Source organism: Gorilla gorilla, chromosome 16 (genome assembly GCF_029281585.2).
Source record: "Gorilla gorilla gorilla isolate KB3781 chromosome 16, NHGRI_mGorGor1-v2.1_pri, whole genome shotgun sequence".
NCBI classification, from domain to species: domain Eukaryota; kingdom Metazoa; phylum Chordata; class Mammalia; order Primates; family Hominidae; genus Gorilla; species Gorilla gorilla.
Window position 1 is genome coordinate 24,438,544 of NC_073240.2, and position 14,909 is coordinate 24,453,452.

A 14,909-nucleotide genomic window follows, 5' to 3' on the forward strand; every position below is an offset into this window, starting at 1 on the left:
CTTCCTTTGATGCTGGTATCTAAGCACCAAACAATAGATACCAGCATCAAAAGAAGGTTTGGATACAACCTTCTTTCGTTTTGTTTGGATACAAGGAGCTAGTTTGGGTCTGCTCCTTTAATGTATCTATGCTCATATTTTCCTTTCTCGATTATAAAATAAATTAGAGGTGAACACTGTGGTTAGCCATAGATTAACCAAGAAAGCAGAAATCATCTCAAATGTTCACAGCGGAAGGAATGGAAAGCAGAGATGGGTCCATGAAGAGTGGAGAGGCTGAGAATTAAACAGCGGGCTCTAAAATAATCCTGGGAGATTGACGATAGCAGGAAGTCTTTATCATTCTCGGGCTGGAGAGACAAAAGGAAAACATGCAATTACTGGCACCAAGAGGACCACTCTGGGAGACTGGATCTCTGGTGGCCTCGATACAATGGGGGCTGGAGTCACAGAGAAGATAAAGCCACTGGAGAGGCCACCTTAGGCTGAAAACAGGAGGGAGTGTCTTGATAGCTCCCTCCCCCAAAAACCACTCCTCACCCTGCTCTCTAATTTTCCATGGTTGATACATTCCTGCTGCCTATTGACTCAATCCTTTCAGAAATTCTCTAGAGCCTGAAAAAGTCACCCTGCCGAGGATCAACTTCTTCCCCCCAGAACAAGGCAGAGCAGAAGGATGGATCTGAGTGCAAACAGGTCCAGGACCAGCACACCGTATGGTCAAGTGTTTTTATGGTGTTATATAATAGAATACATCATTGAATTCAACTGCTTCATTTTACAGAGAGGAGCTAGGGTCCAGAGAGATGAAACTGTTTACCTAAATGCACACACACAGCAAACTTTTAGGTCTGAACACACAGCATGCTTTTATTAGGATTGTATTAGTTATGACACTGCTTAAGCCCTATTATAAAGTTCTTGGGAGCTGAGTCATTTCATAGTCATCCCTAGTACCTGATACAGCATCTGGTGCTTAGAAAACTCTCAATAAAACATTTACTGAATTCATACAGATTGAAAGAGAAAACATAGCCTATCAACTGATCTAAGGTAGCTTCAGAAAATTTCCAGTCATATAAGAGTTACTGAGCAAAGACTGTCAAAACAAAGCAAAGTCTTTGTTAAACAAAGACTGTCAAAATTATGCCTCTTAAATGTTTCAAAAGGGAATCATACATTCTCACTGGCCTGTGACGGTTTAGATTTTCTATGATTCAGAACAAGAACAAAGATATGTTTCTTTTAACTCTCATACTAAACTGTTATTTGAAATAATAAAAAGGATGTCAGCAGTGAAAAGCTGTACAGGCTGTACAGAACAGATTGATACAAATAAAAAACGAATAAATATTTATGTGGCCATGTGTGGGAGGCGTTGCCTGGAGTGTTTCCCCCACATCCCTGACTATGGAGTGAAAAAGGAAACTTAGGAAAAAATATACCCAAAGAGGGAGATTTAAATAGCACAGTGGGCAGTGGGGGAAGTGATGACTAATATTGCTGTTAGTAGTGGTTTAGGAACAAAAGAGACAAGTCAGCTGGAAACCTTCTGGTGTCTTCTGCTAGGGCTCCTTGCTAAAGCTGATGCTGGAAAGGAGGAAGGAAGGAAAGAAGGAAGGAAAAGAGGGAGAGAGGGAGCGAGGAAGGAAGGAAGGGAAGTCATTAGAATGTAAGCTGAACACCCATTTGGTGCTTTTGGCCAAACAATAATACACATGTTTGAAAGTTCATTTTGGTGGGAACCCAACTTAAGTAGAATTAATGAAATTGATACAGAACTTGAAATTCACTACCTAAAATTATTCATTAAAAATGCAACATGCATTGAATTAATGTAGCAGCACCTGAAGGAAGTCAAAGAAACTCCAGTTTGAATTTTGGGAGAAAAGAAAGTACCATTTAATTTGAAATAAATGAAGAGAACCTAAAAGAGCAAATGGCTAAATAAGTAGAAGAGGTTTTTTGCAACCTATAATTACTGGGGGATTTTTTTCAGGAAGCTTCAGGAAAGAAGCTCTGACCCTTAGATTAGTCATTCGTCACCCAATCACTGGCTGCTAAATTAGAGGCCAGAAAAAAGAGATCAGACATGTGCAAGAAGGAAGAAGAAGAAGGAAGAGGAGAAGGAGGAGGAGGGTGGGGGAGAGGGAAGAGGAAGGGAAGGAAGGGGAAGCAGCTGTCACTTTTTTGTTTCAGTGAAACTATACAGAGCAAAATCCCATTAGAGCTTTCTGAGAAGTTATGTCTGGGACAGATCTGATGGTAGGCTTGAAACTTTGAACAGAGTCCAAGAAAAATCCCTTTTTTTTTTTTTTTTTTGGTTTTGTAGAATTTAGAACTATTTTTCTAGGTGGCTGAAATAAAATAAAATTTTAAGTAGTTGAAATGTTAAGTAAATTGTTTTCAACAATTTGCAGATTTATGTCAGAATATATGTTATGGGATTCAGCAGATAAAATAATAATATTAAACATCAAAGTAAGAATAGTGTGAGAGATGAATAATTTAAGGCAATTTTAGTTGCATGAGGTTTTTTTTCTTTTTCTTATGAATAAAAATATAATTTTATTACTCTGTAGAGAGGTGAGTAAACTAGGAGAAACTCGAGGGGAAATGCAAAACATAATAAAATAGAATACATTCGATTTTAAAAGAATGTCGGTATTTCATTTGAGTGCTGGCCAAAAGATAATGAAATTTCTTGGATGAAAAGCAGTTATCAGAATTTAAAATTTCAAAAACCTGTATTAGGAAGACACATCACTTATGTGGTATGTAGTATTCTTGTCAACAATATTTTGTCTAAATCTAATCATGATGAAACAATCAGAAAAATCCAAATTGAGAACAATCTGTAAAAGGAATGGTCTTTGTTTTGTTACATGTATACATATATGTAAATATATATCCCCAAAGCCGACCTTGAGAAGGAAATTCACTGAGCCATTCCTTACGAGTGTTCCCAGGAGAAACAGGAAAGTGAGAAGTCAAGTCGGTCCAAGAAGAATAAAGAGGCCAAGCCCAGTTGCATATCAGCAATCTCACAGAGAGAACTGCCTCAGTCCCTCGAGGGTAAGTAGATGACCTCAGAGTTGTCCCGTCAGTTGCTGCTTCAGAGCCACACTTTCAGCTCATCCTTGCACTTCATGCAATCTGTGAGCCCCACAGGCAGAGCAGGTCCTAGCTGCCTGAGGTTATTCCCTATGAGAGAAGCAGATCTAGGTTCCCACAGCAGAGTCTCTGCTGTAACTAAACAGAAGGCTTCATTCATGGTTGGATTAAGGATGGGGGAAGGGCAGGTGGCTATGAAGGTTATTACTTGGACCACAGGGACAATTTTTAAATGAGCTGTACATTAAATATTTAATTTTATTGTTGTTAAATTTTGAATGTGATAATTATGTCACGCTTATGTGGAAGAATATCCATGTACTTATAAGATACATACTGAAGTATTTAGGACAAAAATGCTGTGTCTAAACTTATTCTCTAATAGCCTCACAAAAGAAAAGTAATATTGATGTGTATGTGTGAGTATATGAATGTATATACACACATACATGTATACATATACATTTAGTATGTTTATGTATACATGTTTGTAGACAGATTAAAATAGAGGAAAATATGGAAAAATGTAAACAAATGGTGACTCTAAGTAAAAAGATATATAGATATTTATTATACTATTATTTTAACCTGTAAGTTTAAAATTTTTCAAAACAAATAGTAGGAGAAACAAATTAGCACTTGTCATGGTAACTTTTTTTCAAGAAAAGTTGTGTTTAAGATCAAACCAGGTGCGGTGGTTCATGCCTGTAATCCCAGTACTTTGGGAGGCCAAGACAGGAGGATTACTTGACCCCAGGAATTTGAGACCAGCCCTGATAACATAGTGAAAACTGTTGCTACAGAAAATTTAAAAATTGGCTTGGCATGGTAAGCTGTAGTCCCAGCTACACAGGAGGCTGAGGTGGGAGGGTCACTTGAGCCTGAGAGGTCGAGGCTGCAGTGAGCCATGGTCATGCCACTGCACTCCAGCCTCAATGCTTTTATAAGTGTTCTTATATAAGCAATAAGTAAATTGCTTATATAAACTCTTATATAGCTATTTATTTATTTTTTTGAGATAGGGCAGGCAATACTCTGGTAACAAACCATCCACAAATCTCAGTGGATAAAAACATAAAATCATTGCATATTGCATTAAGCTGCATTGAAAACCCAGTAAGAAATTTGGTGTAAATAAAATGAAATAAAAATGGGAAAAATAAAGTCCTTAAGATCATTGTATTAGGAAAAAATGTCTACTGACTTCTTGACAACAACAGGACTTATTTATTTATTTATTTATTTATTTATTTATTTATTTATTTATTTATTTTGAGACAGCGTCTCTTTGTGCAGCCCATGCTGGAGTGCACTGGCGCGATCTTGGCTCACTGCAGCCTTGACCTCTGGAGCTCAAGTGATCCTCTCATTTCAGCCTCCAAGTAGCTGGGACCACAGGTGCGCCACCCAACCTGGTTAATTTTTGTATTTTGTGTAGAGACAGGGTTTTGCCAGGTTGCCGAATCTAGTCTCGAACTCCTGGGCTCAAGCCATCCATCCACCTGGGCCTTACGAAGTGCTGGGATTATAGGTGTGAGCCACTGCATCCAGCCAGGACTTCTGATTTCTTTACTGTTTATTAGAGGATGGACCCTATTCCCTCCAATCATAACTCACTTTTTAAAGCAGTGATTCTCAGCCCTTTTGGTTTCAAATTTTTGGTAGCCTATTTAAGGAGGAGGTTAAGATACCCAAAATATCGCCAATCAAGTCCTGAATCATTACAGTGCATACTTGCACCGTAAAATTCTGTCCCAGAGTGTCTGAAAAGTATCCATAACAACCGGTCAGCTTCATGTAACTAACTGCTTCAGTGGAAATGATTATTGTCTTGACCTCATTCCTTTATACTTAAAAGGACAAATTTCTCATATGTTCCAGAAAGTATGCCATCTTTATTTAGCACTAGGCAGCTCATCTCTTACTTGCAGCAAGTTGTACCCAGTCTACATAATTTCTATAACCTACTACTCCATCCAGCAGTTATTTTTGACCAGCACTGCTGCAATCATACATATACTTGTTTAAGCAGAAGTTAGTCTTACACATTGGTTTTGACAATACCACTGTTTCACAGATATTTCCTGTTCTGTCTCCTTACATCCATATGGTAAGATTGTACATGCTGGTCCCCTTGCGGTGGGGTTAGGTGACCAGTTCTAGCACTTGTCACCCATAAGTGATGAGTAGAAGTGACAATCCACTTCTGGGCCAGAGTACTTAAATGTTGATGGTAAACCCACCACATTTCTCTCTTTTGCTTCCAGCACAGTGACCCATGATATTCAAGGTGGTGGCTGCTTTGTCAGATGAATTCCTGAGTGACCATAAGCAGAGATCTCCTAACGACCCATGATGGGTAGTGTGAGCAAGTATGAGCCGTCTAGTGGAGCAAGAAATAGTGCCTATATAAGCACTGAGATTTGAAGATGGTTTGTTACCAGAGAATTGCCTACCTTATCCTGACTGATAATCAGATGTAATAATATACCTCTGACTGGTGTTGGCTCCATCATACACCAGGGAAACAGCTGTTGTCTAGTACTTATAACATGTAACTCAAAACCCCTGGTTTAAATGAATTCCTGAGTGCATTATGCATAACATTTGTATAACTGGCTTTTGTAAACAAGACATTGCTATAGTTCTTCACAGAATTATGCTAATATCGATAGATTATTCTTCATTTATCTTTATCTGTTCTGAGCGACTGAAAGAGGAAAGATTTGTTATGAGAACACATAAATACAGTATCATGAAAGGGAAAGAAAAAGTTCTGTTTTGCGGAAGGCATTAGTCCCCTTTGTTAGTCAAATGAAGAGAGACTATTCATTATACTTTAATCTTAAGGAATCCAAGATTGCTAAACTAATGGATGACATGTGACTAAGGAATGAATTAGTTGAACTTTATTCTATGAGTTGCCACCATGAACTGTGCCAGGTCCTTTAAATGCTTTGAATGTTTTTCATGCACGGATAAGATTATTTCAGACCTACCAGGCCTTGAAGAAGGATCAAAGTCTTGTCAGAGCTTTTGCCTAAAATTGAAAATATCATGTTACTTGGATTATTTATTTATCCCTGCACCTTGTTGCAAAAAGGATTTTAAGTAGATGGCATATTATTATTTTATTAACACGTTAAAAAAAAACCCATAAGAGGATTATAGAGTTTTTCCCTATCCTACTTCTCAGAGTGTTTTAAGCACACTGTAGAATTTATTCACTCATGAATTTGATACAAACTAAAGTGAAAATCTCTTCTCTGGAACCTCATAGTGCTTAGAAAGCATAGTAACACGTTCAGAGAAAGAGGAAGATCAAATTTAGAGGAAGCTCGTGTTTGAGTTTCTGCCACAATGAGTTTCCCATTCTAGATATTAAAATAATAGTATATACCCCAAATAAAATACTCAAGTTTCTGTAAATTAAGGATTATGACTTGATTATACATATTTTAGATTTAGAGCATGCATAAAAAATATCTTTTTCACCAACTAGTAGAAAAAAATTCGAAATGTGATGATTTTAATCTTTCATGATATGTAATCTAAAATATCAAAACATCACTGACTTTGCATTATAATTAAATATAAAAGGTGACTGACTTAAGCCAAATTTAAAAAAAAAATTGAGACAAGGTCTGTGTCACCAGAGGTGTTAAGCAGTAGTGCAAACACAGCTCACTGCAGCATTGACCTCCCGGGCTCAAACTCTCCTCCCATCTCAGCCTCCCAGGCAGCTGAGATCACAGATACACACCACCACACCCAGATAATTTTTTTTTTTAAGTAAGGACAAAATCTCACTATGTTGTCCAGGTTCCAAATAAATTTTAAGAGCCTAATTTTAACTATTCAAAAACTAAGCAAATACCTGAAAATTATTTCTTCTGAAAAACACATACTAAATAAAAATCTACTATACTTATGGATTTTCAGAGGTCTTCATAAATATTAACTCATAAATTCTTGTGGCTTTCCCAATTGTCACATGTCTCCTTTCATGAAATATTTTGTAAATTTTTACTATGGTATTGGACAGAGCATGAACCTCAGAATTGCCCAAATCTGAGTTCACCAACTTAATCAAGCACATATTATTAATATATAACCTTGGATAATTTATCAATTTAAACTGAAGAGCTTTATCTTCAACATTTCTAAATTATGCGTGTTATAAACAATAAATCAGGTTATTCCATTACATTTAATAACTAGCAACCCACACTGTGATAAGTGTCAGTAATGCAACAGCACGGTAATATATAGGCAAAGCACCAACCAGAAATTAAGTATCTGTTGAATTTCTCTCTACTCTCCTTTTCCCTCAACCAATTCCTGAATAAATGGAGGGAGAAACAGGAATGTTTTAAGAAATCTTCTTCAACTAATATGAAATAGGATATCTGAAGACTCACCCTTCTGTCTTCCTAGTCTATAGTTTGTTCCACAGCTATTTTTGTGACTAAAGATACTAAAATTAGACATTACTTTTATCTCTAAATTTCAAGGCAGTTGTTAAGAACTATGACTAAACTACCAAAATAAAGAAACATAGAGGAATAATGAACATTGACTACAAACTAAACTGATTGTCACATATTCTATGTGGTGATTTGAGAGACTGCTTCTCATACACTGTAATTCAATGAAAAAAATAGCATATACAAAATGATTACTTAGTAAGAAAAATTCAAACTTAAAACGAGTTGTCAATGTGACATGCCATGTTAGAAATGAATAATAAAATGTGTGCCAAGGGCTAAGTAAGGCATTTTTCCCTTTTTTTCTCTTTTAAAAAGTACTACAAAAGAGCAGTTTTTTTGGTTAAAAGAATTAATGAAAATTGCTAAGTCAATGACGCTTTCAGAAGTTCCCTGTTTTTGACATCAGAGTCATATTATAATGCTCTATTTTCTGTTTCCTCACCTAAATAGAATTTTGCTTGAGGTAATTTTTTATCTGAACTTCTGTTTGTAGAAACCAGGGATATTTATCGAATTGTTTCTGGCTGGCTATTTGATCGTAACAAAGCATTTAAATGGTACTGATCCCCTGGCTTGAGCAACGGAGCATCCCAGACTTTCAGTTAGTTGCACACAGCACACATACAACTCATTTGAGTTACAGCTAAATGCAATTACAGGCCTCAGAGCTAATATATAGATCACTTCTTATTTAAGGCAATTCACCTTTGAATTGGTTAACCTTTAATTGTTTACAAAATACTAAGATGGGAAACAAAGTTGCTACCCAATATGTCAGTTTCCCCAAATAAACACTTATTTAAAGGTTCATTTGTTAATCAAGTATCTGGAAGTTGAAATACATTTTTATGAAAGGAAATAAATTTTAGGTGATGATTAGGTTTTTATCAAGAGCTGAAGTTTTTAATAATGGACAGGGAGAGATACTATGGCAAAACAGTAATTGAATAAAACATAAATTCCATAAAATGATATGAAAAATCAATGACATTTATCCTGAGTCAAATATAAAGAGAATTAAATTGAGGATGATAAAATGTTTCTAATCATTGTTCCACCAGTATTTGACCTTGAGCAAACTGCCTGGGGGCCATATTTGGTAGACAGATGAGGATGTACACTTTCTTTTAAATACTTGAGAATTAGCTTGAGTGCTATCATTTGATAACTTGCTCGGTATTTCATAAATGCCAGGAAATTAACTCAAATCCTTTGATGAGCTGCATTTTCTGTATTCAATTTGTGTAAGTTCAACAAATATTTATTGAGGGTCTTCCATATGCTGGGTATGTGTCTTCGCAAAATAAAGTACATTATGAAAGATGTGATGCTCAATAGTATATCATCAGTGAATTGCAAATTAAAATCTAAATGAGATATCACTATATATCCACTGGATTGTCTAATATTTTAAAGTTGTCAGTATTAAATATTGGGAAAAATGTGGAGCAGCTGGAACACTCATACATTGCCAGTGGGAGATTAAAATGGTGCAGCACTTTGTAAAGCTAAACATATATTTACTATACTACCCAATAATACCACTAAGTATTTACGAAGAGAAAACAATTGTCTACACAAAGACTTGTACATGAATGTTCACAGTAGCTTTATTCATCATAGCTAAAAACTGGAAACAACTCAAAAACAGAAAAGTAAATTGATGAGCAAATTGTGGTATATCAATTTAATGGGATACCATCCAACAATGAAATAAATAATGAATGATAACACTGATTGACATCAATAATTTCAAAATCATTATCCTATGTTAATGAAGCCAGACACAAATAAGTACTTTGTATATTATTTTATTTGCATAAAAATTTATAACAGGAAAATCTAATCTATAATGGCAAAAAGTAGATTCGTGGTTGTCTGAGCTAAGGGTAGAGGAAGATTGATGGACTGCAAAATGCAAAAGGGAACTCCTTGAGGGTGATGGAAATAGTCTATATCCTGATTAGCAAGGTGGTTACATGCATGTATACCTTTCTCAAAACTCATAGAACATACACTTAAAATGTGCAGTGCTGGCTGGGTGCAGTGGTATGGCTCACACCAATAATGAACAGGGAGAGATACTATGGCAAAACAGTAATTGAATAAAACATAAATTCAATAAAATGATATGAAAAATCAATGTTTGACATTTATCCTGAGTCAAATATAAAGAGAATTAAATTGAGGATGATAAAATGTTTCTAATCATTGTTCCACCAGTATGTGACCTTGAGCAAACTGCCTGGGGGCCATATTTGGTAGACAGATGAGGATGTACACAGTGGTATAGCTCATACCACTGCACCCAGCCAGCACTGCACAATAAATGTCAAACATTGATTTTTCATATCATTTTATGGAATTTATGTTTTATTCAATTACTGTTTTGCCATAGTATCTCTCCCTGTCCATTATTAAAAACTTCAGCTCTTGATAAAAACCTAATCATCACCTAAAATTTATTTCCTTTCATAAAAATGTATTTCAACTTCCAGATACTTGATTAACAAATGAACCTTTAAATAAGTGTTTATTTGGGGAAACTAACATATTGGGTAGCAACTTTGTTTCCCATCTTATTATTTTATAAACAATTAAAGGTTAACCAATTCAAAGGTGAATTGCCTTAAATAAGAAGTGATCTATATATTAGCTCTGAGGCCTGTAATTGCATTTAGCTGTAACTCAAATGAGTTGTATGTGTGCTGTGTGCAACTAACTGAAAGTCTGGGATGCTCCGTTGCTCAAGCCAGGGGATCAGTACCATTTAAATGCTTTGTTACGATCAAATAGCCAGCCAGAAACAATTCAATAAATGTCCCTGGTTTCTACAAACAGAAGTTCAGATAAAAAATTACCTCAAGCAAAATTCTATTTAGGTGAGGAAACAGAAAATAGAGCATTGTAATATGACTCTGATGTCAAAAACAGGGAACTTCTGAAAGCGACACTGATTTAGCAATTTTCATTAATTTTTTTTAGTCCTCTACGACCGGCAGCTAGCAACTTGACAGGAAAATACAGGAACCTGAATAAACCTGACCCGTCTTCAGCATCGTTTATATACTGCGGTTATGCCCACGGAGGTTCCTGGACTGCATGTTTTGATTGGATGAGAAAAAACCTCCAGGCTTACTCTGATTGGACTTTATTATCATGTTCTGATTGGTTGAGAGCAAGTCTTAACACAGCCAATCACAGCATGAAAATAAAGTCCAATCAGAGTAGGCCTAGAGGTTTTTCTCTCGTCCAATCAGAACATGTAGTCCAGGAAACGCATTTGCATAACCTCAGTATATAAAGCATGCTGAGGTCGCATCACGTCATTTCAAGCTCTTGTGTATGGAGGGAAGGAGCTACCCTGTGACCGGCTTAGAGAACTGGAAGAGACCGCAACCTTCCTTCTGCTTGAGGTTGGAGGATGGATGGAGCCTGGAGCCCTGGAGCGTGGGACACTGTTTCGCTGTGGTTGGTGGTGGCGACAGAGCAGTAGGAGAGCGGCCGGCAGCGGGAGCTTCTCCTGCTAGGCTGGAGGACTAGGAGAAGGAAGAGGCACTGCCACATGCTGGAGGCTGGAGCCTGTGCCACTGTGGCTGGCCTCGCTGTGGTTGGCTCGCCTCGCTGTGGTTGGCTCGCCTCGCTGTGGTTGGCTCACCTCGCTGTGGTTGGCTCGCCTCGCTGTGGTTGGTGGTGACGTCGGAGACTGCAGCTCGGCCACAGTGGTAGAAATGTGATGGGGTAGGTAAGTTTCCCGGGGCTGCCCTGCACGCCTCTGGGGGCAAGGGTTGGGTGTTCTATTGGGGCTCACTGCTAGAGACTACCCTGCCTGTGGCAGTGGTCTCGTTGGGGGCACTCTCCGGGGTGGCATTGCTGGTGGTGGGGCAGGTTGGCTGTCTATCTGGGGCTATACTGCCTGCGGTGGCAGGGGTGGTCGGGGAAAGCAGATTGTGTACACTAGCGTGTACTGCCGGTGGCTGGGGAAGGATTAGGGGTGCTATCTTCTGCTGCACTGCCAGCGGCAGGGGGTGGGTTGGGTGGAGTTATCCAGGGCTACAATGCTGGCAGTGGTGGGTGGTTTAGGGACGTTGTTGGGTGCTGCACTGCCTGGGGCGTTGTTGGGTGCTGACTCGGGGTGGTGCGCCATCAAGAGCTGAACTGTCCGTGGCGGGGTGGGAGGAGGTGGGTTTGGGATGCTGTCTAGTGCAGCAACTCCGGTGGCTGGGTCAGATTTTGGGCGCTGTTGGCTGGTACACTCCCTGCAGTGTGGGGGGAGTGCTTTGAGGGAGGTATTGGGATTACATTGCCTGAAACTAGGGTGTGTTGGATGTGCTATCCGGGGGCTACACTGCCAGCGGTGTTGGCGAGCTGAGGTGGCGGCAGCGGCAGCGACAGTAGTGGCCGCCTCTTTCCTTCTGGTGGCCTCCAGGTAAGGGATCGTTCTTCTCTTCCCGGACTCCAGACTCTAGAAGGCAATCTTCTCCTGCTCGTGCTAGATTGCACGGCAGGGCCCCCACACCCACTGTGGTTTCCCGGCACGCCCTCATGCTCTGTGTTGCGGAGACCACCTGGGACTACCGGGCAGGGAGTAGTACGCACCCACGGGGGAAGTAGGGGACAGGGCACTACGGGTGGAGGCGTCAGGAATGGGAACCAGCCCTTGGGTGGGGAGGGCTGGCTGGTGCTGAGTTTCTCCTACTCGGGCTCCCTGAGGAGGGCAGCCCTGGTGGGCCCAGCAATTCCTGGTCAGCTGGAGTTGGCCAGGGGCTGGTTTCAGTGAAGGCATTCACTCCCACCCCAGACCCCAGTTCCTGGCCAGCTTTTGCCAGAAGGAGAGGCTGGACTTTGGAAGGTGGATGTGAGTGCCTTCAATGAAACTCATCTCTGCCACCCAGTCACCAGCGTGACAAGGTGAGGCTCTAACGGTTCCACTGTCTGAATCCTGTTTTGGGCTTTTCTGGCTTTGCTTGCCCAGCTGCTCCAAGCCAGGCTGAAGGAGGAGAAGGCGAGGAGTCGCCTGTGGTAGGGTCGAGCCTGCAGATGACGTGGTTCTGCAGCTTGCCTCCTGCGGTTGGTGGTGGCGATGGAGACCACAGATCAACCGGAGCGGGAGGAGGGTACCCACGGGGGCCAGGTGGTAGGAGCTGGTAGGGTGGACTGGTACATTGAGGGCGACAGTGGTTGTATTGGCATTGGCGCTAGTGGTGGTAGCAGTAGGAAGTCTGGGGGCCGGGAAGGGGGAATAGGAGCACTGCAGGGCCCATCCCACTCTGGGGTGGGGAGGAAGCTGTGGGTGCTGTAACACAGGCTTCGGTGGCAGTGGTGGTGGTACACCTAGGGCAAAGAAGAGTCCTCCCTCTTCTCCTGCAATCTCTGGAGGGTGCCCTTCTGCTGGTGCCTGAGCTAGGTGTGAGTGGCAGCATTGTCTCATTCTTAACAAAATTTAGGGGATGACTATTTGTGTATCCTTTTGCTTGTTTTTTGTTGTGATACTCTTTGAGTTACTCAAATTTTATGAATCGAGAAGGGGATAAAAGGTATTATAGGCCTTCTAATTCCCATACCTGTTCTTTTTCCTTTCTTCCGCTGTGTATTTTTTTCTCATTTTCTTGTTCCTCTTCATTTTCTTTTCCTACTGCTTCTATTTCATGTTTGTATTCTTGTTTCTTCTCCTGTTTTTGTTTTCTTTCTCCTCACTGTAGTCACCATGTTTTATAATTTTACACTTGTTTAATTGTGTCATATGTATTTCTTTTATAGCTCATAATTTCTAGGAGAACTAGTCAGCCTTGGGTATCTGCAGTGCCTGGCACAATGTAAATTTTAAACGAATGAACACAAATAAATTGTATTTCCACAATTCTGAATCTTGGTATAGTGGAAAGAATATCACTCTGGAGGTCAAGGGGCTGTAGTTCTTGTCTTCTCCATGAATATTCTTTATGTGCCGCTTGTACCATCTGTGAAATGAGGGATGGGAGGGGGAGCTTGAGGAAGTGGTATTAGATGATCATTAATAGGTTCTGTCAGCATATTCTTCTAGGGTTTTATGAATGTTATAATTGCATTTTAGACCGTAATAACCAAACATTACATATTGACATATTTAATTTTTTATTTAAGTGGTACATGATCAGCATTGTCCACATTTACAATCGATGGAGGAACAATGAAATTCAGTGTTACGTTAATGGACAACTGGTATCTTATGGTGATATGGCTTGGCATGTTAACACAAATGATGTAAGTCTATTTTTCTGTCTGTTTTAATTTGAGAGTATGATCTATCATTACAATATGAATTGAATAATAAAATAGTTTGGTAGAAACTTAAAACTGAAAGTTTTCTTTATTAAACGAATCTTTCATTGTTAAATTTAGTATAAGAAAATTGTTAAAAGACATGATTAGTGATACAAAAACAGGAACATTTGGCCAAAGTTTTAAGTTTTTTAGATTAAAAAAACCATGAATCCTGTATTCTATGTATTCCAGCATCAAGCACTAAAAAATGTGGTTTACCCCTTATTTAGATACAGAAAGAAGACCCTAAACAGAAGTATAACATGTAGTCACTATTATTAATTACATCGTGATAAATGCTATGGAGAAAATAAATTGGGGATACAGAAAGTGTAGTTGTAGGGAAGGGAGGAGCCGGATGGTCCAGAGATGATTTTAGTACGAAGAGTTGAGCAAGCGAGATATGTGGGGAACTTCTTCTATTCGGTGGGAACAGTGAGTGCAAAGGCTTTGAGGCGGAATAGGAAAGTTCAAGGAAAAGGCAGTTTGTCTGAAGCAGAGGGAGGTAGAGGCAGAATAATTTTAAGAGATGAGGTTAGGCAGAAATCATTTTGGCCTTCATAAGCAAACATAAGGCCTGGGCTTTCGCATCTTACTCAGCTTAAAAATCCTTGGAAGGTTTTCAGCAGACAAGTGATGTGTGCTTATATTTTAAAAACATCAGTCTGCCTGCAGTATTGAGAATATTTTGAAGGGAAATTACAGAAGCAGGAAGATGACTTAAATGGCTTATTGCAATAAAACAAAGAGATTATATGAGTTTCTACCAGTATGTTAGCAGTGGAAGAAGTGACACAGTTGGATTCTAGGTAGAGAACAACTTGAATTAAAACCTCAAGGGTCCTTACGGTTTCTCTACTTGGGGTTTCCATTGTCTACATTCTGGCCTGTCAGAGTCAAAGTAAAAGGTTTGTTTTAATGTTGAAAGTACTTCCAAGCTCAATAATATACAACCCTTCAAGCATACCTGGTTTTATAAGAACTTACCTCTTAAACACAATT

General features: G+C 39.3%; 1 protein-coding gene across 4 annotated transcripts in view; it reads left to right on the top strand.

Annotated features, from left to right (window-relative positions):
• Window positions 1-20: 20 nt before the first annotated feature.
• Window positions 21-14,909, top strand: part of LOC115933317 (neurobeachin-like) — a 64,755-nt gene continuing 49,866 nt past the window's right edge. The window contains exons 1-3 of one of the 4 annotated variants that reach the window (XR_010130921.1): window positions 21-4,512; window positions 5,382-11,349; window positions 13,728-13,847. Coding sequence is in view for 1 of the 4 variants with exons in the window: in XM_063698415.1 (XP_063554485.1) it covers window positions 13,774-13,847 (74 nt within the window). In the remaining 3 variants the exon portion in view is untranslated. Of the gene's footprint in view, window positions 11,350-13,727; window positions 13,848-14,909 lie in introns of all 4 variants that reach the window. The other 3 variants (XR_010130922.1, XR_010130923.1, XM_063698415.1) reach the window with 3 other exon arrangements.